Source organism: Heterodontus francisci, chromosome 12 (genome assembly GCF_036365525.1).
Source record: "Heterodontus francisci isolate sHetFra1 chromosome 12, sHetFra1.hap1, whole genome shotgun sequence".
NCBI classification, from domain to species: Eukaryota; Metazoa; Chordata; class Chondrichthyes; order Heterodontiformes; family Heterodontidae; genus Heterodontus; species Heterodontus francisci.
The window spans coordinates 74424126-74451939 of record NC_090382.1 but is presented as its reverse complement, the minus strand read 5'-3'; the positions used below and the strand labels follow the sequence as shown (position 1 = coordinate 74451939).

Below are 27814 nucleotides of genomic sequence, written 5' to 3'. Positions count from 1 at the left end.
GGTGACCTTCATCCCATCAGTCTGAGCTAGATCCAAACCCAGCTTTCTGAGTAGGAAGGACAGTGTTCTAACCTACTCTTGCACCCAGATCCAGAAGCAAAAGGGCCATGCACTGATTCTAAAGCTCATAGGCAGTCAGAAGTCAAGCTTATGGAAAAAATGAACAAGATTTTCCCAGATGGAACAATCCCTCAGCTATCAGAGAGGGTACCCTGAAGTAGGAAACCAACAGTACTGAATATTTGTCTATCTTAATTCCTATTAATTTCTCTAGTGCCTTTTTTAAACTTATTTTACATCCAGTGGAAGAGTTTAGGTGATTTATTTTTATGTTCCCCTGTACTGTGGTATTTTATCCCCTTTCTCCACTGTGGAACAGTTTCAAAGGACTCACTTTACAAGTATACCATTTCCTCATTATGCATTGAAGCCGCATCTGAATCTGTATTTAATTGTCCTACGTTACCCTTAATCACTGGCAGCTTTGTTTTTTGCTTTCACATTCCCTTTTTGCACCTCGTAAACCTTCTTAGTATGCCTTTATATTTTTATAGCTGGTCTGTTTCCTTGTATTTGTGTGAGCTTTTTCTTTTAGCTTAATACTGTTACTTGCATCATTTATTCACCATGGTAGCTTACATACACAAGCGAAGCCTTTGTTTTTTAAGGGTATGTACTGAATTTGTAGCACATCAAATATTTATTTGAACACTTCCACTGTGTTGTTGCCCATAACTGTTCAGCCTCGTTTTCTTCTTCTTCTTTGGCCTCCTTGTCTCGGGAGACAATGGGTAAGCGCCTGGAGGTGGTCAGTGGTTTGTGGAGCTGCGCCTGGAGTGGCTATAAAGGCCAATACTGCAGTCAATTCATTTGTCATCGCTTTGAAGTTTGCCTTATTTAAATTTAAAACCCTGCTTTTTGACACTCTCCTGCCTCTGAAAACTAGGCTGGAATTTTTTGTTGGGCAGGGGGCCCCCGACCACCGGCCGAAAAGTCAGTGGCGAGCCAGCCTCTGCCGGGCCCGGGGAGTCCGCCTGGCTTTTACGCTCCCAGGCCTTTAATTGGTCTTGGGCAGGACTTTCACCTCCTTGAGCTAGGACTTCCTGCCTAATGGAGCTGCTGGCCCATCAATGGGCCAGCAGCGCCACCAGGGGCTACACCCAGCCATCGGAAGATGATGAAGGATGCCCCGGAAAAAAGATACGTTTTAGGGCCTCACCAGGGGCAATCGGTCAGGCCTTGGTGGGGCAAGGGGGTGTCGGTTAGGGGGCGGGGGGGCAGTGTTGTGCATTGGGGGTGGTTGAGGCTTCGGGACAGCCCTCTGTGGGGCACAGGGTGCCCGATCAGGAGGGCCACCCCAGGCCGCAAGAAGGCCACCTGCTTTCATCAGACGGGCTTTGTGAGGCCTCAGCCGCCCACCAGCCAATGGTAAAATACCCGTGGTGGCAGGCGGAGGCCCCTAAGTGCCAGTAAACTGGCCACTTGAGGTCCTTGATTGGCCTGGGGCGGGTGGGCCATTTCTTGTCGCTGCCGCCCCTCGTAAATTGGCAATGGGGGCAGGAGAGGATCGGGAACTGTTCCCCCCCACCCCCAACCTGCCACGCTATTTTACGCCCACCTCCCTGCCACCAGTCCACTCATTTAGGGGGTGTAAAATTCTGGTCATAATATCAAATTCATTCATATTTGGTCATATTTCATAAGATGTTTTACCATTACCACTATCAACATCTTGGGGGTTACCATTGACCGGAAGCTGAACTGGAGTAGACATGTAAATACCGTGGCTACAAGAGCAGGTCAGAGGCTAGGAATCCTGCGGCGATTAACTCACTTCCTGACTCCCCAAGTCAGGAGTGTGATGGAATACTGTCCATTTGCCTGGATAGGTGCATCCCCAATAACACTCAAGAAGCTCCATCCAGGGCAAAGAAACCCACTTGATTGGCACTCCATCCATAAACATTCACTCCCTCCACCACTGACGCACAGTGGCAGCAGTGTGTACCATCTACAAGATGGACTGCAGCAGCGCACCAAGGCTCCTTAGGCAGCACCTTCCAAACCTGCGACCTGTATCACCTAGAAGGACAAGGAAAGCAGATGCATGGCAATTCCACCACCTGCAAGTTCCCTTCCAAGCTACACAGCATCCTGACTTGGAACTATATCGCCGTTCCTTTATGGACTGCAGCGGTTCAAGAAGGCAGCTCACCACCACCTTCTCAAGGGAAATTAGGGATGGGCAATAAATGCTCACCTAGCCAGCAATATCCACATCCCACGAAAGAATAAGAAAATGTTGGATTGTTAACGAGCTAATTCTGGTTTGTTACTTGTCACTAAATCCAGTATAGCCTGTTTTTTTTGTTGGTTCTAAAACTCTTACTGGTTCTAGAAAAATGTCCCAAATACATCCTGGAACATCAGGACACTTCATGTGTCTTGGGGGACCATGTGCATTGGAAGTGTCTCTAGTTGCTTCAGCTCAAGCTGAGGATTTCTGAGTTTGAGGGCCAGCTGCAGTCACTGCAAAACATCAGAAGTTTCCTGGATCGTACATTCCAGGAGGTGATAACCCCACAGGCAGTGAAAGTTCAGGATAATGCATGGGTGCCCTCTGCAACACTAGAAAGAGGCAGGACGTACAGGAGTCTTCGGGGTGCGTGCCATTCTGAAACCGTACTCAGCTTTGGAGACTGTTGGCAGTGATGGTACCTTGAAGGAGTGTAGTTCAGACCATGGCACCAATGGACAAGGGATTGCACAGGAGAGAATAGAAGAGTAGAAATGCAGTCGTTCTAGAAGATTCCATAGTTAGGGGGACAGACAGGCATTTCTGTAACTGTCATCATGAGTCTCGCACGATGTGTTTCCTCCCTTGTGCCATTTAAAGGACATCATGGAAAGGGAATATTCTGCAATGGGAAGGGAGTGAGCCAGAAATTGTGGTACATGTTGGTACCAATGACATAGAGCAGGTCTTGAGGTCCTACGGTCAGATTTTCAGGAGCTAGGGAGGAAGTTAAATAGTAGGACCTCAAAGGTAGTAATCTCTGGATTATTCCCAGTGCCGCATGCGAGTGAGAGTAGTGATAAGAAGATAGGGAGGATCAATGTGTGGCTTGAAGAATGGTGCAGGAGGTAAGGCTTCAGATTCTTGGGACATTGGGACCAAATCTGGGGCAGAAGGTACCTATTGAAAAGGGAAAGGTTGCACCTCCACAGGACTGGGACCAATGTCCTCCTAGTTCACTAGTGCGGTGGGGAGGGTTAAACTAATTCATCAGGGGGGTGGGCACCAGCATCTAGAGGTAGAAAAGAGGATTAAGGTGCACAAAGTAAAAGTGTTGGTTAATGCTAGAGAAGGGAGTAGTACCGTAGTAGATAGGAGCAGACTAAGAAGGTCTTCTCGGAATACAAAGACAGGTTTCAATGCATTTTTGTAAATGCACAAGGTGTGGTGAATAAGCAATAACAGAAATGTGGCTTAAAATGGTGACGACTGAGCACTTAATGTTCAAGGATACAAAGTGTTCAGAAAAGATAGGAAAGGAAGAAAGGGAGGTGGGGTGGCAGTACTGGTTAGGGAAGACATTGTGGTGGAAAGAGCGGATGTCCTTAAGGGGGCAAGGACAGAATTCATTTGGTTCGAATTGAGAAGCAAAAAGAGGATGATCACATTTCTGGGAGTATTCTATAGGCCTCCAAATAGTGAGAAACAAAGGAGCAATCTACAGGGATATCACAGAGATGTGCAAGAACTATAGAGTGGTGATATTGGGAGACTTTGATTATCCAAATATTGATTTGGATGGTGTTAGAGTAAATGGTAAGGATGGGAAGAAATTTCTGAAATGTGTTCAGGAGAATTTCCTTGACTAGTATGTTCTCGGTCCAAAACAGAAAATGCTGGAAGGCAGCATCTGTGGGGAGAAAAACAGAGTTAACGTTTCAAGTCTGTGACTTGTTTTTCTCTCTACAGATGCAGCCTGACCTGCAGAGCATTTCTAGCATTTTCTGTTTTTGTTTCAGATTTTCTGCATCTGCAGTATTTGTTTTAGTATTAATGTTCTCGGTCCAACTAGGAAGGAGGCATTGCTGGATTTTCTGCTTGAGAATGAGATGGGCCAAGTGGACCAAGTGACTGTGAGGGAACACTTGGGTAAGAGTGATTATCGTATCATAAGGTTTGGACTAGTAATAGAGAAGAGCACGGAAAAATCTAAAGTAGAACGTCTAAATTGGAAGAGGGCTAACTTCAATGGGATGAGAAGGGATCTACCAAGGGTAAAATGGAACCAAAGACTGACAAGAAAAATTGTAATGAAACAGTGGGTGATCTTTAAGCAAGAGATGCTTAAGGTACAGGCTAGGTACATTACAGCAAGGGTCAAAGGTAAGGGAATTAAAAACAGGTCTCCTTCGATGATGAGTGAGAAGGAGAATATCATGAAACAAAAAAAGAGGGTGTATGGTGCATGTCAGGTGAATTCTTCAATCAAGCAAATACAAAAATTTGAAACGGGAAGTGAAGAGGAAAATAAGACTGGCAAAGAGAGAATATGAGAATAGAATGGCAGTCAACATAAAAGAGAACACACAAATCGTCTACCAGCATGTGAATAGTAAGCAGGTATTAAGAGTCTATTGGGGTGGGGTCTATTGGCGACAAAGAGGGTGATATATGCTTAAATGTGCAAGACAAGTCTAGAGTACTTAATGAGTACATTGTATCAGTGTTTACCAAGGAAGAGGATGCTGACAAAATATCGGTAGAAGCGGAGATGCTAGAGGTAATGGATGAGGTGGAAATTGCGAGGCAAGAGGTGCTGGAAAGGCTGGCTATGCTTAGAGTCAATTAGTTGCCTGGTCAGGATGGCTTGCATCCCACATTGCTAAAGGAAGTAGAGGTGGAGATTGCAGAAGGGTGTACCAGAATCTTCCAGTTTTCCATAGAAACAGGGGAGGTGCCAAAGGATTGGCAAGTGACAAACAGGGCGGCACAGTGGCGCAGTGGTTAGCACAGTGGCGCATTGGTTAGCACTGCAGCCTCACAGCTCCAGCAATCTACGTTCGGTTCTGGGTACTGCCTGTGCGGAGTTTGCAAGTTCTCCCTGTGACTGCGTGGGTTTCCATCAGGTGCTCCGGTTTCCTTCCACAGCCAAAGACTTGCAGGTTGATAGGTAAATTGCCCCTAGTGTAGGTAGGTGGTTGGAGAATGGTGGGGATGTGGTAGGGAATATGGGGTTAATGTAGGATTAGTATAAATGGATGGTTGTTGGTCGGCACAGACTCGGTGGGCCGAAGGGCCTGTTTCAGTGCTATATCTCTCTATGATCTATGAAATGTGATGCCCTTATTCAAGAAATGGTGTAGAGACAGACCTAGTAACTACATGCCAGTCATTTTGACATCGGTGGTGGGTAAGGTTTTGGAAACAATAATCAGGGGAAAAAATCGACAGGTGCTTGGAGAGGTTTGAGCTAATTAAGGATAGCCAGCACGAATTTGTTTAGTTTAGAGATACAGCACTGAAACAGGCCCTTCGGCCCACCGTGTCTGTGCCGACCATCAACCACCCATTTATACTAATCCTACACTAATTCCATATTCCTACCACATCCCCACCTGTCCCTATATTTTCCCTACCATCTACCTATACTAGGGGCAATTTCTAATGGCCAATTTACCTTTCAACCTGCAAGTCTTTGGCATGTGAGAGGAAACCGGAGCACCCGGAGGAAACCCACGCAGACACAGGGAGAACTGGCAAACTCCACACAGTCAGTACCCGGAATTGAACCCGGGTCGCTGGAGCTGTGAGGCTGCGGTGCTAACCACTGCGCCACTGTGTGAATGGCAGATTGTGCTTGACTAACCTAATTGGATTTTTTGATGAAGGGAATGCAATGGATGTTGTCTATTTGGATTTTAAGAAAGTGTTTGATAAGCTACCACATAAAAGGCTGATAACAAAATTGAGGCTCATGGAGTAGGATGGTCAAATGTCAGCTTGGGTAAAAAAAAAATTGGCTTAAGGACAGAAAACATCGAGTCGTGGTAAACGGTTATTTTTCAGACAGGAGGATGGTAAACAGTGGTGTTCACCAAGAGTCAGTGATAGGACCACTGCTTTTTTTTAAAATATATATATAAATGACTCGGGTATTGTAATGCAGAGTAACGTCAAAATTTGCCAATTATGCCAAACTTGGAAGAAGCAAATTGACTGCAAAAGGACATAAGCTAGTAGAATACGCAGACAAATGGCAAATGGAATTTAATACGGAGAAGTGTGAAGTGATGCTTTATGGCAGAAGGAATGGGGAAGGTCATATAGACTTAATGACACAGTTCTAATGAGTGTGCAGGGACATAGGGACCTGGGGATACATGTGTATTGATCTTTGAAGGTGGCAGGATATGTTGAGAGAGTGGTCAGCAAAGCATATGGGATCTTGGGCTTCATATATAGAGGTATTAAATACAAAAGCAGGGAAGTTATGCTGAACCTGTATAAATCTCTGGTTAGGTCACAACTAGAGTACTGCATCCAGTTCTGGTTACCATACTTTAGGAAGGATATGAGGGTGCTTGAGAGGCTGCAGAAGGGGTGTACCAAAATGCTTCCAGGGATGAGGGATTTTAGCTAGAAGGTTAGGTTGGAGAAGCTGGTGATGTTCTCCTGGGAGAAAAGGAGACTGATGGGAGATTTGATCGAGCTGTACAGGATTATGACAAATTTGGATAAGGTAGACAGAGGAAAATTGTTCTCATCAATTGACGGTACAAGGACTAGGGGACACAGATGGAAAGTTTTGGACAAGAGATGCAGAGGGGATGTGAGGAAGAACTTTTTTACGCAGCGAGTGGTAATGACCTGGAACTCGCTGCCTACGAGAGTGGTGGAGGCAGAGACGATTAATGATTTCAAAAGGAAATTGGATAGATGTTTGAAGGAAATAAACTTGCAGGATTATGGGAATAGAGTGTGGGATTGGGACTGACTGGATTGCTCTACAAAGAGCCGGCATGGACTCGATGGGCCGAATGGCTTCCTTCTGTGCCATAAGTGATGCTATAGGGGGAATTTTATGCTCTTTCCCCACCGAGGGTTTGGAGGCAGGGAGAGCATAAAATCAGGTAGGTTGGTGGGGGGGGGGGGGTGCATTCCCGCCACCATCTCGCCTCCACCAGAGTTTAGTCTGCGGTGGGAAGGCCTGTGAATGACTATCCCGCCCCGTTGCCAATTAAGGCCCTCAATTAACCCAAATTAAGGACCTCATCCCACTGCAATTAGCCATGCAATGGGCAGCCCTTTCACTGCACGGGAAGCACAGCATGAAAAACTGTGCGGGCTGCTTCCTGGCTCCCGGGGTGGGGATCCCTCCTTAAAAGGCACAGAGCCTGAATGAGGGACCTGGCATTGGGAAGGTAGGGCCTGCTGAGAGTCAACCCGCCCTTCCTGCCGATCCTCCTTCAGTTCCCTCCGCTGTGATCCCCACCCCGCGAGACGACTCCTGCCCTGATCTCCTGTGGCCTGGGTCCAACGCTGCTCCTGGGCCTCCGGTAGGTTCTCCTCCGGCAGCAGCCACTGCTGCTCAATGGAAGAGCTGCTGGCCTCTCATTGGCTCCATGGACGGGATTTCTGGCGACAGTGGTCCTTGATCCTGTGGAAGGCCTGCTGTTGTCCACTTAAGTGGTTGATAGGCAGTAGATTCGGTGGGCCTTCCAGAGAAGAGGCACCACTTTTTCCAGACGTTGAGACCCCGTCACCAGCATAAAATCCAGGTTAATGACTCTGTTCTTAAACTCCAGAAAGCTTGTTATGAAAGGATAATGCTGGAGCCTATCTTTATTCAGTTTCACATTTATTTTAGAGTAAAAGGATTACAACATCCTCACTCAAACCCTTCACCAGTCTCAGTAAGTGTCTGCTTATAAGTGCTCAAGGAAGACCCAAATTAACACCCTCCAAATTTCCCTGTGCTTTCTAAGGATCTTACACCTTGGATTATTTCACTCCCAGTCATGCCCAACTTGTAGCCCGATCAGTAATGGCTACTATAAATATATAGTAAGTTGTCACTTATGTTTGTCAGTAGTGTGTTTCTTCTCTTTCGCCCAGTGCAAAGTTCCTATGTTAATGTGCTCAAAGATTTTATTTTCCTGTTTTCCTTGCAGGACAGCATAATTACCTCTGTGCTGGAAGGAATGACTGCATCATTGACAAGATTCGCCGAAAGAACTGCCCAGCTTGCCGTTTTAGAAAGTGCCTCCAGGCTGGGATGAATCTCGATGGTAAATTTGATTCATTTTCCCCTGTCTGCATGAAGTAATATTAATTTAGAATGTTCAGACCTTAGTAAAATGCTGTGGTCAAATGGATAAAAAGTTATTTACACCATTTCTGGGATGAGTTGACCTGGAAGTGTCCAGTCTTTGTTTCTGTTAGATATGCAAGGATGCAAGTGCAGTGCATTATGATTAGGGTTGAAACAGACATGGGTGCTGTTCTATGCACCGCAATGTTAACTTGCACAAAATTAGCAGAGCAGTGTCATCATATTTGGGAGATTGCATGTTGACCAAATTCATTCATCAGGCTGCTTGAAAATTCCAGTTTAGTGTTGCCATGTTAGCTGTGTATTAGTATTCAAGATATAATCTGCTCTGCAGTGATTGGGAGCTACTGACAGAACCTGGATTAAATCTGGAGAATGAAGCAGAAGGGAACAGGGTGGGAGTAAAAGCATTTTACTAGGAGCTGCAGTGGGAACGTCGCAGAGCAGGAGGGAGGGAGATGTAAGAGCAAGGTGAAAGGGAGCAGGCAGACTATTAAGCTAGCACTTTCCAGGAAGGGAATAGGGCCAAGGATTGAAGCAACCATTTTGTGCTGCCAACAGTGGAGAGAGCATTAAACATGAATTTTTATTTTCAGGCTATTGGGACCAAAATAAAAGTTAGCTGCTTATAATTTTTGGTCTGCTGATACCATTGGAATACCTGAGTTCTGGGCAATAGAGGTAGAATACCAGGAAGAACAACAGTGCTATTTATTGTTCAGAGACTCTCAATTACAGCATGTCAGGAATGTTGACATAGAGGCTTTCCATTATTAGTGTTGGCATAAAAGTGTAAAAGTCTTGATGCACAAAGTCAGAGATGCATCTGAACGAAGTACGCACCATTCACAACTTTTTATATGTTAATGGATAAATAGTCATCTTTGTGTATGATATATTAAACATCCTGTATTTGCATGCATTTCTTATCAACTTGACACTCTGACAATTCATTCAGTCAATTTTTGTCTTGATAGTACAGTCGTACAGTTGGTGTTGTGATTGAATTTTGCTATTTATTTAAATGGTGCTCATTTAATCCTCCTAGTTGGGTCTCCCAGCTAAGTGGCACTGTGGCATCAATCTTCTTGATAATTGTGTTTAGACTGAATCATTTTACATAGTTTTCCATCTCAGTTCAGATGGGTTTGCAAATTCTCCTAGTTTCCTACCTTCCTGCTCATAATCTTTACTCTCAATTTCTTTACTGCCTGTGCACCTACTCTCAATGGCTGTTCCATGGAAATTTGAGACATTGGACTACCAGCTATCCATCTCCCATATCTGCCCTTTCCCATTCCTGCTACCTGCCGTGCAATAATTCAGGGTTAAGAAATTCTCACCCCATAAGTTTCAGCTTGTTCTTGTCTTTCTCCCAACCCACTGCTGCCTCCTTTTCTCCATTTCTGCAGCCTGCTCTTGTGCTTCTGCCATCAACCAGATGGACGTATTGAACATTATGCTGTTGGCTTTGGTTTATCATAAGTCATTGAGCCTGATTGCATATGTTATATAGCATAAAACATGTTATCTGACATGTCAACGGCAATGCCACAAAAATTTGCATTTTGTGTCTAATTGACCTTTGTCGCACATTTTAAAAATGTAGAAAGAGTGGACGAAAGTGAGTCATTTCCTGATGAGTCTTGTTGAATTTGGGGGGAAAGCTTGGAAATTACAAGCCAATTTACAGAGAAATTACCCTAGCAATAGTAAAAATCCTCCTATTTATAGCAGTTAGACTTTGTTTATACTCTCGTTGTAAATTTACCTCTATTTCTGTTTGCTGTTATTGTAGTGTTCCCAGGAACTGGTTTTAAGTTTTTTTTTAATGCACAGTTCCACCCTAGCAGCAGAATGATATATAGTGTTATATTGTTACAAGAGGTTTTATTTTTCTACTAAAATCTTAGACTTCTGTGTGTTTTAAAAACTGAGAAAAGGATTTTCAGTGGACTTGCACACCTACAAATAGCTGGAATTTTTGGATGTTGACTTTGTATACGATATGACGGAAACCACACCTGCCAAAATGAGATATTAATTTAGTCATATGGAACATTATTATTTGAATGTTTACTGGACATTGAAATAACTTGTTTAAAAAGACCACATAATAGTGGCTAAAAACATGGCTGCACATTTGCATTCTACAGGACAGTTGCATGGAGAGGCAATGGGAGCACTCCCTGATCCAGTTAGCCAGATGGGTTTTGTCAATAGTAATGATCAAGAAACATTGAGGGTCATTGAATGTGTAAAAGCCAGCATTCCACCCCCAGCCCCCCGGCAACCGAGAGTGTCTGGTAAGCTTGAAGGAATCCACAAACCTGGCAGGAGAGGCTGTTCCAAACAAGGAGCTAGTCACATGACTAACCTGCTGGCCAATCTGGGGCTTTTTGAATTGTGCTTGACTGTCATGAACACCCCCCACCTGCCAAGAATGAGGCATATTAATTTTGTCACATGAACATTAATTTTAAACTGTTCCTGGAGTGAAGAGATGACTTGTTTAAAGACATCAGCAGTAGCTGGAAAGCATTTGCATCATAAGAGACAGTCGCCTAGGAAAAGACAATGGGAATGCTCACTGATTCAATTAACAGAGATTGGTCTGGGCAATGGTGATCCACATCTTGTCGGTGTAAGAGACAGCACTACACCTCCCCACCGAGAACTTTGAAATCTACAAACCGCAGAAGCGGTTGTTCCCAAATAAGAGGTTAGTCACATGAATAACCTGATGGCCAACTTGGAGCTTTGAATTGTGCTCACAGGACAATTTGAAGACAAACGGCAGATTGCAACTGAACCTGGAACAAGAGAGCCTCTCTTCTGGCTGGCGCACTCTTGCTTTCTCACAAACTTCCGGATCCACTGAAGTCGCTTAAACCTCAAGAGGCTTGCATCGAACAATTTAAAGCGTGCACTGGGACCCAACAAACAGCTAGACTTAGCGGCAACCAAAGATTCCACATTGAACTCAAAGGACTGCAAATACACCCAGCTATTGCCTCAAACTTTTCCCCTTTATTCGTTTTATTTTTTCTGTCTCTATCTGCCTGTGTGTTTGTTGTGTATGCATGCTAGCCTGGTCGCGTCGCGTACTTGTAGTCATTAACCAGTTTAGAGTTTTAGATTAATAAACTTCCATCTTTCTTGTTTAAATCTAAGAAAACCTGTCTGATTTGATTTCTTTGCCTTGCAATTGGAAATCTGTGAACAAGGATTCACTGAGGGGGAGAGCTAAAAACAAGTTTAAAAAAAAATTAAAGCCTGTTACAGTTAAACCAGGTAAAGACTGAGAGGAAACCCCTAGACCCCTTTCTCACCTGGTCGTAACACTGACACAAGAAGAAAGAGACTGCAATTGAACTTCAAGAAGAGAGCACTCCCTCTCTCTGTTTCTGTCTCTCTCTCTCACGTGCAAAATTCCAGGGGCCCATGGAAGTAACTCAAGATAGAAGATTCCTGCAGCTTTCTGGTACCAGCTAAACAAGTTTGAATAAAAGCAAAATACTGCGGATGCTGGAAATCTGAAATAAAAACAAGAAATGCTGGAAATAATCAGCAGGTCTGGCAGCATCTGTGGAGAAAGAAGCAGAGTTAATGTTTCAGGTCAGTGACCCTTCTTCAGAACTGGCAAATATTAGAAATGTAAAAGGTTATAAGCAAGTAAAGCGGGGGTGGGGCAAGAGATAACAAAGGAGAAGGTGTAGATAGGACAAGGTCACAGAATAGCTGACCAGAAGGTCGTGGAGCAAAGGCAAACAATATGTTAACGGTGTGTTGAATGACAAAGCATGAGTACAGATAGGGTGTTAACGGACTGAAAATTAAACAGCCGCAAATACAAACATGAAAAAAAAGTGGGTACGCAAACTGAACAAACTAAGATGAAATAAATAAACACAAAACATATTAAACAAGTTTGAAAGTGTGCACTGGGCCCCAACAAGAACTGCAAGACTTAACTTCAATCAAAGACTTTACATCCAACCCAAAACCAGTAACTGAATTCCATCTACCACTTTAAACCTCGCCCTCTTTAAATTTTTCTCCTCCTCTGTATCTATTTGCGTGTGTGTTTATCGAGTATGCATGCTAGCGTGGTCGTGTCGCATATTCTTAGTTTTAACTGAGCTAGAATTTCAAGGTTAATAAACTTGCACCTTGTTTAAATCTGAGAAAACCTATCTGGTTGATTTCTTTTCAATTACAATTAGGGAGTAGTGAGCAAGGACTCACTGAGAGGAAGCTAAAAACACTGGCCGGAATTTTATGGTGGATAGATGGGAGCTAGACTCTGACATGAAAGTCGGTGGTGAACCCGCTTCTGCCTAGCCCAGGGATCTGTCCCGTATTTTACGGGTCCCCAGGCTTTGATTGTCCCGAGGTGGGACTTCCACCCACTTGAGGGAGGAGGTTCCACCTCAGTGAGCTGCTGGCCAATCAGCCAGTCGGCAGCTCTTAGTCCCAGCAGCACCACCTGGAGTGATGGCCACTGCTGGGACCGCAGCCCAGCCGACGCCATGGATCGAGGAGGGAAGGTAAGTAGGGGCATGCCTCACCAGGGGGATCGGTCCTTTCCTGGTGAGGCTGGATTGGTCGTTTCGGGGCGGGGGGGGGGTGTCTTGGGTCCCAGGGGTAGGTTGGAGGCGCGGGCGGCCCTCAATTGGCCATGAGCGGGCCTTTTGTCACCCCCAGCCCAACACCATAAACTTGTTTGGAGGCAAAAGCAGGGCGGGTAGGCCTCCCGGAGCCTGCCGCTCAATTTTACACTGCCCCCACGCCACCATCCAACCCGCTGGGGTGGCATAAAATTCCGACCACTGTGTTTTAAAAGTTAAACCCTGTTACGTCCAAACCAGGAAAAGGACGAGAGGGGAGCTCTAGACCCCTCCCTCACCTGGTCGTAACAACAATAATAGGAAAGACTAGCAGTTTCAAGGAAACAGCAAGGGGTTTTGACCTGCTAAGAGCAACACTTTAAATGACAGGGGGGAACTCTTTGTCTGGTCACGTGATCAGCTTAGAAAGGCTTTTTGCTTTCACTTTGGACTTTTAAAAACCAGTGAGTTGGACAAAGAGCAGGCGTTTGGAACTTAGTCCTGATCTGCCTAGAGACTAGAGAAAAAGACCTCTCTGTAAAGGAATCCTGCATCTTCTGAAAAGAAATCCTGCATTTGAAAGTTGGCAGATATATATTGCTTCCTGTCTCTGAAGAATTCCTACATCCATTGTGGTTCCTGTTGCCTCCTGTGTTTTGGGAAATCCTGGAACCTGAAGAATGCTTCAACTGCTGTGTTGCTGCTGAGAGTCCTGAGCAGACCTGTTACTACATCCCTGCTAAAAGACCTATGTGACACCTGCTGTAGTCGAATTGCCTTGAATACCTACCCATCAAAGAAGTTTCATCAACTTCGCCTGGAGAGTCTGCAAGTGGTATCTGACTATTCGACTCTGGGACACCTCACCCAACTGAAGATTTCCTACCAGAACGCGAGGAACTGATTTATTTTTATTATTCCTTCTATTCCTAAGAAACAGCTGGAAACCAAAATCCGTTTTCCCTGGTTAACCGTTTTTTTTTAATGTATGTGTGTGTGCATGAGAGCTAAGGAAGTAAGGAGTTTTTTCATCAGTGTAGATTTAGCTCATTAGTAGTTGAGACTTAATATTTCTTTGCTAATAAATAGTTAATGATGTTGTTTAAAGAAACCTGATTTGGTGTGCTTTATTCTGGAGGACAAATTGAGTGTCTAATTTGGATGTTCTTCAGTAGGTGGGAAACTTTATTGATATGCTCTGACCTTTGGAGTAGTGGGACTGAATTAACGACCAATTTGTCCATAACAATATGGTATGAAACTCCTGTCCTTTATGAAACATGACATATAATTATCTACCTTACCTTAATCAATGCCTTTGAAGATACTGTTATGAATGTGATTCTGTTTTTGTTAAAAATATTTTTAAAGGAATTTATAGTTAAACTGAATAAATGTTGGACCAGTTTTTTTTAAAAAAAGAGTCATCAAGAGGACACAGAAGGAACTGGATTGGCAGCAATGTTACTGGTTGTCACATAACTCAAGTTAAAGATAGAACAGAAACCCTGGTAACAGGGGCAGAGAAGTGACAAGCGTCCCTTGATTGGACAAACCCAGTAGCAGCAGAGTGCACCTGGGATGGGCAGAAAACTCTCAAGCTTTTTGGTTGTGGATCAGTATGTGTGTTTTACCTTCTGGAGTGAGTGGCTGATAAAGAAAGTCAAGTCTGCTGAAGAAGTGTAAAAAGGAGAGAAGACCGCAACCAAACTTCGCTTTCCAGCATCTCTGAAGGATCCTGAGAAGTCCACTGTATCAATTTATCTCATTTCCAGTCTTTGAAGAAAGCCTGCTAAGTTACTTTTCAGTGCTGCTGAAAAGAACTATTCTATAAGATCTCAGTGACCTGTCTGCGTGTACTCAGAAGTTAGACTGGATGCCAGTTTTAGAACAATATATCTCATCTGCTAGTTCCTTCAAAAATGAGCAAGTAATTTACCCAAGTTTTTTTTGTCAGTTAACTGGTGTGTGTATGTGAGTGTGAGGGGCTAAGGTAAAAAGGGAACTTGAAAATGTAATGTTGGGACTTGAAATTTTTGATCTGTGTGTTTATGCTTTACTTCATTACTAGTTAAGACTTGTTCTATAATAAACTGTTAATTTTGTTATTTATTAAAGAAACCTGGTTAGTGTGTTCTATTCTGGGAAAAATAGAGTATATGATTGAATCATAGAAAATAGGAGCAGGAGTAGGCTATTTGGCCCTTCGAGCCTGCTCCGCCGTTCATTATGATCATGGCTGATCATCCAACTCAGTAGCCTGTTCCGGCTTTCCCACCACACCCTTCGATCTCTTCAGACCCAAGAGCTATATCTAAATCCTTTTTGAAAATATTCAATGTTTTGGCCTCAATTGCTTTCTGTGGTAGCGATTGACTATTGGTAAGTGGGAAAATGAAAAATATATGGTATGACCTGTGGAGAAGTGGGACTAGAATAAGCAGTGCATTCCTCCCGCCTCGGTTGTAACAATACACTAATGAAAATGTATTCAGTAATGCTAAAATGCACTGGAGTGACTTAAGATACTACTACACATGCTGTTAGTCATGTACAAAATGTATATGTTCATAATTGAAATGTATCTTTGAGATTTCTTGCTTATCTTCAGATACATTATGTCTTGTATCTGACTGTAAAGTAATTCCGTTTCACATTTAGTTATAAAGCTAAAGCTGCACATATTCTTGATTGTTACTATCATAATACAGTGTTATTTCTCCAGCATTTTTTCAGTAATTTGATAAGTATCTGTTTTACTGGAATAAACTGTCTCCTGTATACATTGCAGTAAAAAAGTTAATTCTTCTCTAAGTTTACATATGCAGTGACCATCTATGGTCAATTCCAACATTAAGTTGAGCTGTTACCATTATTTTGTCAGTCACAAAAATGGTCTTTCCAGTCGGGATGAACTGTATTTTAGATGGGTGCTTCTTCCAGATGAAATATTTAACTTTGTCAGTAAATTTATGTTATTATTTATAGCTCGGAAAACAAAGAAATTGAACAAGATGAAGGCACCGCATACCACCACATCAGAAACTGCAGCAAAGGCAGCTTCACAGGACTCTTCTTTAGTTTGTTCTGCGTTGCCTGCACTGAATCTTTCCATGATCTCAATCCTTGAGATGATTGAGCCGGATCTCTTATATGCAGGATATGATAGCACTCTGCCTGACACACCCAACCGGCTTCTGTCGGGACTGAATAACTTGGGTGGGCTACAGATGGTCTCAGTTGTGAAATGGGCAAAGACTCTACCAGGTAATCAACAAAGCACTGTGCTCCATGAAAAGCTTTGAAAATTGAGGTGAAGGATTTTTTAATAAATCCTTTCCTTTTGGGAAAAAGAAGTGTGTGTTTAATTATCTCCCATGCCCTCCTGAAGCTGTTAAGTTCTTAGTAGGTGTACATTTTCATGGGCACCAGTTGTCATCTAGCTCCTTGATAGATATTGATAAGCTATTCAATCACAAGGAACATCTCAACTGAGTTTAACACTGTTCACATTTCAAAATCCACATACACACTTGAAAAAAAAAGAACTAGGATCAGAAGCCCTGGCCCTAATCTAGGAACACTAAGGCCAAGTGTAGAAAATCCTGACAACCACTGTGCCTGAGACCTGCTGACTTAGTACAGACTTTCTGGGGTGCATAACTCAGTTCCTGGTTCGATAAATCCACTGTGCCTTTCTGTCATTAGTTATAATGGGGATTGGATAATGCCATAAATTAATATCCTATCACTTCACCACACATGGAATGACTATTGTGAGAAATGAATATTTTGTACACTGGTCCTTGTAATGCTGGAGTTTAAGCACATTGTTAGGATGATACAATACGAACTTTACTTTGCATCCCATCCTATGCTTGTTTTGAGAGGGTACGGTACTGACATTGGATACAAAAATGTTCTTTGTTTCCCAGCACTTACATCTCGTAAATATTCACCAACAAAAAGGAATTTACTCCCTTTCCCATGTCCCCTAGAAAATTAAGTAAAGTGGTTTTTTATGTCTATTGACTAGGAATTATTTTTGCTCCGTCTTGTCGTTGCAGTCCATGTTGAAGTAATGGTGTATGAGCATAAAACTGAACAGGTGTGAAACAAGTTAAGCCATTCAACATATTCCCCCCTGCACATTGCCATATGCTGTATCACTAACTCTGGCTAATCGAGTGTGTCTCCTAAAGAAAGCAAAAATAAAAAGAAATTACCATTCAAGGAAATATCTTTTGATTGTTTTCCCCTCTTCTCATGGGTACCAAGTAAAATTCTAGGGTATCAATCCAAGCATAAAACCCACATTTACATTTGGAGTTAATTAAAATAGCATGAACTACCCCACTTCAGTTGGGAACCTGGTCACATTCAATAGATACAACACCTGAGTATCAACTAAAACATTTGGTTATGAGATTGATCTACTGGCTTTCAAAATCATAAAACAAGTATATTTTAATGAATGCACACAGAATATTAGATTTTAAGATGAACAGATGAAAACTTTCCAAAGAGGCAAGGTAAGCCCATTGACACACAATGGTTGATACATTGGACAACGGAGAGCATCCACTTTTTGCACTATGATGGGGGGGGAGCTCAGCAGGGAAAATAGATACCAGACTGTTCATGCAGTGGCTGTATTTTGAGCTAACCTAGGAAATTTTTCCAGACATAATTTGAAAGGCATGTTTTTTTTTGTGTTTTCACTTGACAATGAGAGTCTCAATGCCACTGCCTCTGATGAAATCTAAGAGCACTCCCTGGGAATAAGGTACGTACAGTAAAACGGAAAGTTGATGCAGTGACAAAGTTCTCAAAAGGCCGTATGGATAGATTCATCCCCCTTATGGAGTAGCAGTACTTGTATCGGGAGGTTAAGCTTCTGATAAAGAATAAGGAAGAACATGCCCAAGATGGGAAATACACTGCTGTCTTTCAGTCTATTTTGTTGACATCCAAATAGAACCATACTGAGTATTGATCTGCTTCTACAGGATTCAGATCCTTGCACCTGGATGACCAAATGATGTTGCTGCAGTATTCCTGGATGTCTCTAATGGTTTTCAGTCTTGGTTGGAGATCTTATCAACATGCCAATAGCAGTATGCTCTTCTTCGCACCAGACCTAGTCTTCAATGAGTAAGTATTACATCCCAGCTTTGCTTCGAAGGTTCGTGGAAAATGTTTTCAATCTTAAAGTCATGAATGTAAGGAACGACAAAAGGGTGACTTATAGCAATGACTTTTTGAAGGAGAAGAATAACATTTATTGTTGCTGTGTCATAGGGCCAGGTGGCTGAGTTGTGTCCTTTGAAGTGACAGCAGTGAGTAGCTTTCAGTACCTTCCAGTGTTGATATAGTGTTCTTTTTATACCAAAAGAGTTGTGCTTTTTTTGTTTCAAATGGCAAAAAAAGGAATTCTGAGTCTCAAGGAATGCATCTATATTTTTAATATAGGATGAGTCACATTAAACCATATTATAAATCATATCAATAAGTTGTATGCCCACCTGGGGATGGCATTAAATTAACGCCAGAAGGTGCAATTTATACTTTTTTGATTTAATGGTGCCCAAGGATACGAAGACTAATCATTTTCAGTTTTCCTTGGGATACAAAATTAAGTACTTTTCATTGACCATCTTTCTGTGTTATATGAGGCCCAATGCACCTTAATATTCAACCATCTTAGTTCTTATTTGTAATTTCTGGAGCTGCATAACACTCTTCATTTTACAATACTAGTGAAAACTTAGAAAATTGAATAGATTTTTTGTTAGAACAATGCAGGTTATGAGGCAATATGATAGAAGTGTTCTAAAATATTGAAAGGAAAGAACAGAATGGATAGAAGCAGACTGTTTTCAGTCATACTTTTTTTTCTTTAGTTGTGAGTTAAGAATAGCGGCCTCAAGGTTAAATGAGATTCTGTGCTACTCTATGATTCTATTTCGAACAGAGAGCAGCAAGTTCTTCTTTACACTGAGAATAGTGAGGCTGTGGAATTCACTTCCAGGATTCATGGTTGAAGCAGAAACTACATCAACATATTAGATTGGCTAGGTGGACGGAGGAAAAGGTGTTGAAAGGATATGGGTGTATGGTGGGTAAATGCCCAATTGGACTTGTTGGACTGAAAAGCCTATTTCCTTATTGTAGCTTAGATGTATTTCTGTGCTTTCAAAAGCAACTGCAATTAGATGAAAGTTGTGGTCACTGCTCACATTTTTTTAAACCTGTCTGTTCAGTCCTGCTGGTACCTAAGTAGTCACATTGACATGGTTATGATGTGAAGCAGCTCTGGTTTCATCAATTAGTTTGGCACATACTTTTCTGATTTTATGTAAACCAGAGCTAGTTTATAATCTGACAACAGCAATTTATATTTATATATGGGTGGCGCAGTGGTTAGCACCACAGCCTCACAGCTCCAGGGACCCGGGTTCGATTCTGGGTACTGCCTGTGCGGAGTTTGCAAGTTCTCCCTGTGTCTGTGTGGGTTTTCGCCGGGTGCTCCGGTTTCCTCCCACATCCAAAAGACTTGCAGGTGATAGATAAATTGGCTGTTGTAAATTGCCCCTAGTGTAGGGAGGTGATAGGCAATATGGGATTACTGTAGGGTTAGTTTAAATGGGTGGTTAGCACAGACTTGGTGGGCCGAAGGGCCTGTTTCAGTGCTGTATCTCTAAATAAATAGCACCTTTAAAGTAATAAAACTTCCCAAGGCACTTCAGTGGAGGATTATAAAACAAAATATTACTCCGAGCCACGCAAGGAAACTTTTTAGGTCAGATGACTGAAAGCTTGGACAAAGAGGTAGATTTTAAGGAGTGCCTTAAAGAAGAAAAGCAAGGTAAAGAGGTGGAGAGGTGTTGGGAGGGCATTCCAGAGCTTAGAGCCTAGGCAAGTGAAGGCGTGGCCACCAGTGGCGGAGTAATTAAAATCCGGGATGCTCAAGGAACCAGAATTAGAGGAGCGCAGATAGCGTTTCTCAGAGGATTGTAGGACAGGAGGAGGAGATAGGGAGGGGCAAGGCCATGGAGGGATTTAAAAACAAAGACATTGCTTGACTGGGAGCCAATGTAGGTCAGCAAGCATAGGGGTGATTGATGAACGGGACTTGGTGTGAATTAAGACAGTAAGGGAGCATCTTGCAAATAGTAACCAGAAGCTGGATTTTACATTTCCGCCATCGAAAGTGGTAGCGGACATGAACAATGGCGGATATTAAACGTAGCGTCCCCTCCCCGATGACATGGAGGGGGTGGGCGGTCCGTCCCCGGTAATGGCATCCGTCGCCGACGCCATTTTTTAAAGGGCTTTGAGCCCTACATTGCAATTTAAAATTTAAAAGGACAGTGTTTTTAAAGAATTAAATAACTTGATCCTGACCGTCTCTCACCTCCCCCAATAACCATAGAATTAAGTACCTGTCCTCTTTCACCACCCCCCCCCCCCACCCCCAAAACCTGGTGCACCTGAACTCCCCCCTCCTCCCCCACCCACCCCCACCAAAATTCACAAACTTTAATCATTACCCCTTCCCAACATCCCGTACACCAATCAAATCACTCTGACGCTGCTCCCTACCCACTCCCGCATTGAAAAACTTACCTTCTCTCCCCTCCCCACCAGTGTCCCGCCTCGGATTCCTGGACGGGTATCTGAAGGCACAGGAGTGCTGGCCACTGGCACCAATATCAGAGCGGGATGGACAGCGGGAGTGGGTAAATAATTAATTCATTTATTTGCATTTAAAAAAATATGCAGATCCTGCTCCCGTCACTGAGCGGCAGGGGGTCGCCATGAGGCCTCGCTGCCGCCAGCAATATTGGGCCAGGCCTTCATGGCGTCGAGGCCCATGGCGGGCCTCTGCCAGAAACATTTTCCGGTGGCCCTCCGCAACCCCCCAACGTTGGGGGGGCTGTAATATCCAGCCCCAGGATTTGATTAAATTTCAGAGGATTAAGTGGGAGATGGGCAAGTCACAAATCAAAGCTTTAAATTTAAATACGACAAACTTTGATGGGATTAGAAATAAATGGACTGAAGCGAACTGGGCTGAGCTTTTAATGGGCAAATCTACAAATGGTGGGAAATATTCCAAGTATTTTATACGATAAATCAGTACATACCCCTGAAAGGCAAAGGCTTCACTGTGCAGTTAAACTACTGTGGTTAAATCTAAAGGAAAGACCTACCTAATTCTAGAAAAAATGTAGCAGTTAATTGAAAATCTTCTGAAAACCGCTCCTCTTTCGCTCCTACAGCCTGGTATATTCTTATGTTTTATTTTGATATACAGTCAACTTTATTTGTGTAATATTATGGTTTTCTCAATACTTTAAAATAATGAGCTGAAAACTTAATCTTAGGCCCTGGAGACTGGCATTCTCTGGGCATGCCAGGGGCTTAAGGGAATAATTGCACAGACCTATTTCACACAACTCTGCAAGAAGAGGAGGCTTTATCACATCAATAAGGGCTTAATTTGACACCAAGTCTGAAATATAATAGGACCACACCACCCAATCCTCATAAGCCTAAATGTTCAAACCACCTCTATGCAAATTATTGAAGTGTACTTGGTAGTTTGAGGTTATTTTGGAACTTAATGGATTTGTCTAATCGTGCAATTGAGACATCATTGAATAAAAATGTACTTGGTGATCTTTGTAGTTAGATAATGAATATAAACTACCTTTATTACATTTAAATAATCTGTGACAAAAAATTTCTTCATTACACTTACATATTTTGTACTTACAGTACATGCATATACTAGATATGCATAATGGATGACCGATTCAACCTGAATTAGTGCTTAACGGGTTAAGAGTCTATGACGAACCCTGTTACTACAGTCACAAATGTTCCAGGAAATTATGTTGTGAATGAGTAACACTGCAATTCTTGGGAATTCCCTGGACTTCTGTGCTGTTGACAGAATCTTGAATAGTTGATTATGCAGACTCCGCCCTCCCCATTCAAACAGTGGCAATCGCAAATCTGCTGGATTTGTGGTAGTTTTCTTGATGCTTATTGGAACAATGTTAAATAAAGATGCTGGTGGACTCAAAAGATTGCAAATATTAGTTCTGGGCATATGAAAGAAGGTTAATCCTTTTGTCCCACTTCAAAAACTGTCTGTTGAAATTACAGGCCATTGAGGACTTCAGGATTAAGCATTCAACAGGTCCTGCCTATTAGAAGTTGAGTCTTCCTCCTATTTAAGGGCATGTGGGTTCCAAAATTTGACCTTTTTTCTCTCCCGGGTTTGACACATATTCGGTAGAATTGCTGTTCCTCAATTATGTACTTTATGATGGAAAGTGAGTTTTATTCAGCAAAAGCATTAGGCTGGCATGATGTGGAAGACACTGCCCAGAAGAATAAGATTCACTATTATCTGCCTGCCTTAAACTTTTTGTTTACAGTTTGAAGTATCTGTGTATTTTTTTTTTGTCTGATATTTTATCATTGCTGTTCCAACTTTGGTTCTTTTTTTTGTTTTGTGTTTCACATTTTTCTCTACGGTGTTTTATACCCTATGCGTTAGAAATTTCTATAGTTACAAAGAACTATAACACCAAAATTTGGTGTTCAGAATTTAAAGAGAACGTACTTCCCTCTTTTTATAGAGGGAATTGATTAACTCACCAGAAATGTTCCCAGCAGCCTGGAGAAGCTCAGGTAGGGTTCCCCTTCTTGCTAAGCTGTTCTGGTGATGGAAGTATCCATGTATGTCCCACAGCATTCTGATTGCAAAGGGCCATGACGTAAACTCACCTGAAATTTATTAGACTTCTTAATAAAGGATACTTTTCTGTAACAAGAGTATTTTGAATTCAAACAGTCCTTAGATATTTCCACTTTCTTGACTACTTAACTTACAATTTTTCCAACAGTAACTGTAAAGGAATGCAGCTCCCACAAGCATTAAATTTGTTGACATTGTTTCCTTTTGATTATGATTGAAGGGAACGGATGCAGCAGTCATCGATGTACAACTTGTGCAAAGGGATGAGCAACATTGCGATGGATTTCAGAAACCTTAAGGTTGCCTATGAAGAATATCTATGCATGAAGGCCTTGTTGCTGCTTGGTACAAGTAGGTGTTCTGGGGAATTGTAAATGGACTGGACACATGTAATTGTTTTATACTAATTTGTAGGGGTTTGTCACAGTGCATTGAATGCACAAAGCTATAAAAACCTATCAACAACCATTGTAACAATGTGGCATAGCATCTCAGTGCCCCAGTACACTGTACCAAGGAATAATAAGATCTGTGATTATATCTGAATTCTCACTGGATGACTTTCAACCAGATCGTTGTAGAAAGACACCAAACAGTAGCTGGACACTTCCCCACAGGCTGGGGGGGAAAAAAATTAGAAGGTCCTGAAAGGCCACTCACACTCAAACATGTTTGAGCACTGAATTATAGCAAGATCAATAATATTTCAGTGCAAGCACAAACTGTTGGTCAATTATCAAATTTTTAATCCTGACTAATTATAAAAGCATTCAAAATGTGAAAATAGCTGAATAGCTGTATGTATTAAATCCATTTATATAGCAATTTGGCCTCTGAGTCAGCAGGTCATGGATTCAAGCCCCATTCTAGGACTGCAGTACATTACTGAGAGAATGCTTGCGATATCAAAGGTGTCATCTTTTGGATGTGGCAAGAAACCAAAACGCCATCTGCCTGTTGAGGATAACTTTTTTGCTCCTCTAAATCCCTCAACCAACATCACCAAAAACAGATCAGCCATTCATTCATCTCATTACTGTTTGTAGGACCTTGCTGTGTGCAAATTTTTGGCCACGTTGCCCACACAACAATGAATAACACAGATGAAGGCGTGGCTTAAGAGTTGGTGCAGGAGGGAGGGTTTTAGATTCCTGGACCACTGGGACTGTTTCTGGGGAAGGTGGGACCTGTATAAGCGGGACGGTCTACATCTGAACCAGAGGGGAACTAACATCCTTGCTGGCAGGTTTGCTAGTGCTGTTGGGAGGAGTTTAAACTAATTTGGCAGGGGGAGGGGACGCAAACTCCTAGCAGAATAGGGACACAGCTAAACACAGGAAAGCAAACAAGTAGAGGGAATACAGCGGAAGTAAGTTTCAAGGGAGTAAGACCAGGATGGATGGCCTCTAATGCCAGGAGTATTACAGGTAAAACGGATGAGTTAAGGGCAAGGATTGACGCGTGGAATTGTGATATAGTAGCCATCACGGAGACATGGTTGAGGGAGGGGCAGGATTGGCAGTTCAATATCCCGGGATATAGAATCTTCAGGCGAGACAGAGGAGGGGGTAAAAGAGGAGGGGGCATTGAAATATTAGTTAAGGAGTCAGTTACTGCAATAAGGAGAAATGATATCTCGGAGGAGGCATCAAATGAAGCTTTATGGGTAGAGTTTAGGAATAAAAAAGGGACAGCCACATTGCTAGGTGTTTATTATAGACCCCCAGATAGTCAGCGGGAAATTGAGGAGCAAATATGTGCGCAATTCACAGAGGTGTGTAAAAATAATAATAGGGTAATTATATTAGGTGATTCCAACTTTCCCAACATTAATTGGGATAGTCATCGAGTTAAGGGTTTAGATGGAGTGGAGTTCTTAAAATGTATACAGGAGATCATTTTAGCTCAATATGTAGAGGATCCAACAAGGAAAGGTGCAGTGCTGGACCTAATTCTGGGGAATGAAGCCGGACAGGTGGTTGATGTGTTGGTGGGGAACATTTTGGTGATAGCGACCACAACATGGTACAATTTAAGCTTGTTATGGAGAAAGAAATAGACAAGTTGCAAAAAAAGGTTTTGGATTGGGGGAGAGCGAATTTTAGTAAAATAAGGCAGGATCTGGCCAAGGTAGACTGGAAAGAGTTACTTGTCGGGAAATCTACAGAAGAGCAACGGGGGGCATTCAAAAAGGAAATGGGAAGGGTGCAGGCCCAACATGTTCCCTCTAGAGTAATGGGAAGGAGCAACAAGCCCAGAGAACCATGGATGACCAGAAACATTCAGGGTACGATGAGAAGGAAAAGAGAGGCTTTTAGCAAATACAAGGAGAGCAAATCAACGGAAGCATTAGTGGAGTACAGAAAGTGTAGGATGGAGCTTAAGAAAGCAATTAGGAGAGCAAAGAGGGGATATGAGAAAGCTCTGGCTGGTAAAAGTAGGGAAAATCCCAAGATATTCTATAAGTATATCAATGGGAAGAGGATAACCAGGGAAAGAGTAGGACCCATTAGGGACCAAGCGGGAAATCTGTGGGTGGAGCCAGAGGACATTGGTGAGGTGTTGAACGAATACTTCACGTCTGTCTTCACCCAAGAGAATGAGGATGTAGATATGGAACTGAGAGAGAGAGACTGTGAGGTTCTTGAGCAAATTGTCATAGGGAGTGACAAGGTATTGGAAGTTTTAGCAGGCTTAAAAGTGGATAAATTTCCAGGTCTGGACAATTTGTGTCCCAGGATGCTGTGGGAGGCGAGGGTGGAGATTGCAGGGGCTCTGACCCAAATTTTTAATTCCTCTCTGGCCACGGGGGAGATGCCAGAGGACTGGAGAACAGCTAATGTGGTCCCACTATTTAAGAAAGGTCATAGAGATAAGCCAGGGAACTACAGACCAGTGAGTCTCATGTCAGTGGTAGGGAAACTATTGGAGAAAATTCTGAAGGAGAGAATCTATCTCCACTTGGAGAGGCAAAATTTGATTAGGAATAGTCAGCATGGCTTTGTCAGAGGGAGGTCATGCCTAACAAATTTGATTGAATCTTTTGAGCATGTGACCAGGTGTGTAGATGAGGGTAGTGCAGTTGATGTAGTTTACATGGATTTCACCAAAGCCTTTGACAAGGTCCCACAGGGGAGACTTATCAAGAAAGCAAATGCACATGGGATACAGGGTAACTTGATAAGGTGGATTCAAAATTGGCTTACCTGTAGGAGACAGAGAGTGATGACAGACGGCTGATTTCGTGACTGGAAGCCAGTGTCCAGTGGCGTACCACAGGGATCTGTGCTGGGTCCCCCATTGTTTGTCATTTATATAAACGACATAGATGACTATGTGGGGGGTAGGATCAGTAAGTTCGCGGATGACACAAAGATTGGCCGAGTGGTTAACAGTGAGGTTGGGTTACAGGAAGATATAAACGGGATGGTCAAATGGGCAGAAAAGTGGCAGATGGAATTTAACCCTGAAAAGTGTGAGGTGATCCACTTTGGAAGGAGTAATGTGACACGGAAGTATTCAATGAATGACCTGACACTGGGAAGTTCCAAGGAACAAAGGGCCCTTGGCGTGTTTGTCCATAGGTCTCTGAAGGTAGAAGGGCAGGTTAATAGGGTGGTGAAAAAGGCATATGGGACACTTGCTTTTATCAATCGAGGCATAGATTACAAAAGCAGGGAGGTCATGTTGGAGTTGTATAGAACTTTGGTAAGGCCACGGCTGGAGTACTGTGTGCAATTCTGGTGTCCACATTATAGGAAGGATGTGATTGCACTGGAGGGGGTGCAGAGGCGATTCACCAGGATGTTGCCTGGGATGGAACATTTAAGCTGTGAAGAGAGGCTGGATAGGCTTGGGTTGTTTTCACTGGAGTAGAGAAGACTGAGGGGTGACCTGATAGAGGTGTACAAGATTATGAGGGGCATGGACAGGGAGCAGCTGTTCCCCTTAGTTGAAGGGTCAGTTACGAGGGGACACAAGTTTAAGGTGAGGGGCAGGAGTTTTAAGGGGGATTTGAGGAAGTACTTTTTTACCCAGAGGGTGGTGACGGTCTGGAATGCACTGCCTGGGAGGGTGGTTGAGGCGGGTTGCCTCACATCCTTTAAAAAGTACCTGGATGAGCACTTGGCACGTCATAACATTCAAGGCTATGAGCCAAGTGCTGGCAAATGGGATTATGTAGACAGGTCAGGTGTCTTTAATGCATCGGTGCAGACCCGATGGGCCGAAGGGCCTCTTCTGCACGATATTATTCTGTGATTCTGTGACTACATTTCAAAAGTAATTTATTAGCAGTGAGGCACTGGTATGTACTGATGACGATGTATATATGCAAGTTCTTTCTTTAAATGAAGAGAGGTTTTTTTCAGTGAAGGGCAAATTCTTGAAAAGATACTTTTTTTGCAAAGTCATTGTTAAATGTAGAAATGAAGAAAATCGTTGTCTTCTGTCACTTACAAATTAACATGTTAAAGGTTATATCAACCATCAGTGCATAAATTCACCTAACTGTTTTTTGCTCTGTTTGTTGCAGTACCAGTAGATGGTTTGAAGAGCCAGGCTATGTTCGATGAGATTCGAACCTCATACATTAAGGAGCTAGGGAAAGCCATAGTGAAGAAAGAGGGAAGCTCAAGTCAAAACTGGCAACGTTTTTATCAGCTGACCAAACTTCTGGATTCAATGCATGATGTGAGTAAAACTCCAGGGAATTTCAGTCCTGCAGTAAATGTATCATGGGTACTCGGAAACATACTAGTTGGATTTAGTTATATGTCATTACAGAAATGTCCAACTTGTTCAAATTAAAATTATTGTCATGATAAATTAATGGACTGATACTTTGGAGAGGGCTGTAGTTGATGCTTAATTTACATATAAAGTAGCTGCTATTTCTCTGAAGTCCTTAATTTCATTCTTATCTTCTAGTAATGAGGCCCTTGCCCATTCAAGTACCAAACAAGCAGCAAGCTTGCAAGAGCCTGTAGGTGCAAATCAGTTATCAGCCTCAAAGAGGTGAAAAAATAAAATATGGTTGACTTTCCCTCTCTTTCTAGCTGTAATTAGCGTCTTATCATGCG

At 42.7% G+C, this 27814-nt stretch overlaps 1 protein-coding gene across 5 annotated transcripts in view; it reads left to right on the top strand.

The window, feature by feature from the left end:
* LOC137375929 (glucocorticoid receptor-like) overlaps positions 1-27814 on the top strand; it is a 151824-nt gene that overhangs the window by 108046 nt on the left and 15964 nt on the right. For all 5 annotated transcript variants that reach the window (XM_068043652.1, XM_068043650.1, XM_068043651.1 and 2 more), the window contains 5 exons: positions 8188-8304; positions 15947-16225; positions 17968-18112; positions 22954-23084; positions 27268-27425. In XM_068043652.1, coding sequence (XP_067899753.1) covers positions 8188-8304; positions 15947-16225; positions 17968-18112; positions 22954-23084; positions 27268-27425 — 830 coding nt within the window. The remainder of the gene's footprint in view (positions 1-8187; positions 8305-15946; positions 16226-17967; positions 18113-22953; positions 23085-27267; positions 27426-27814) is intronic.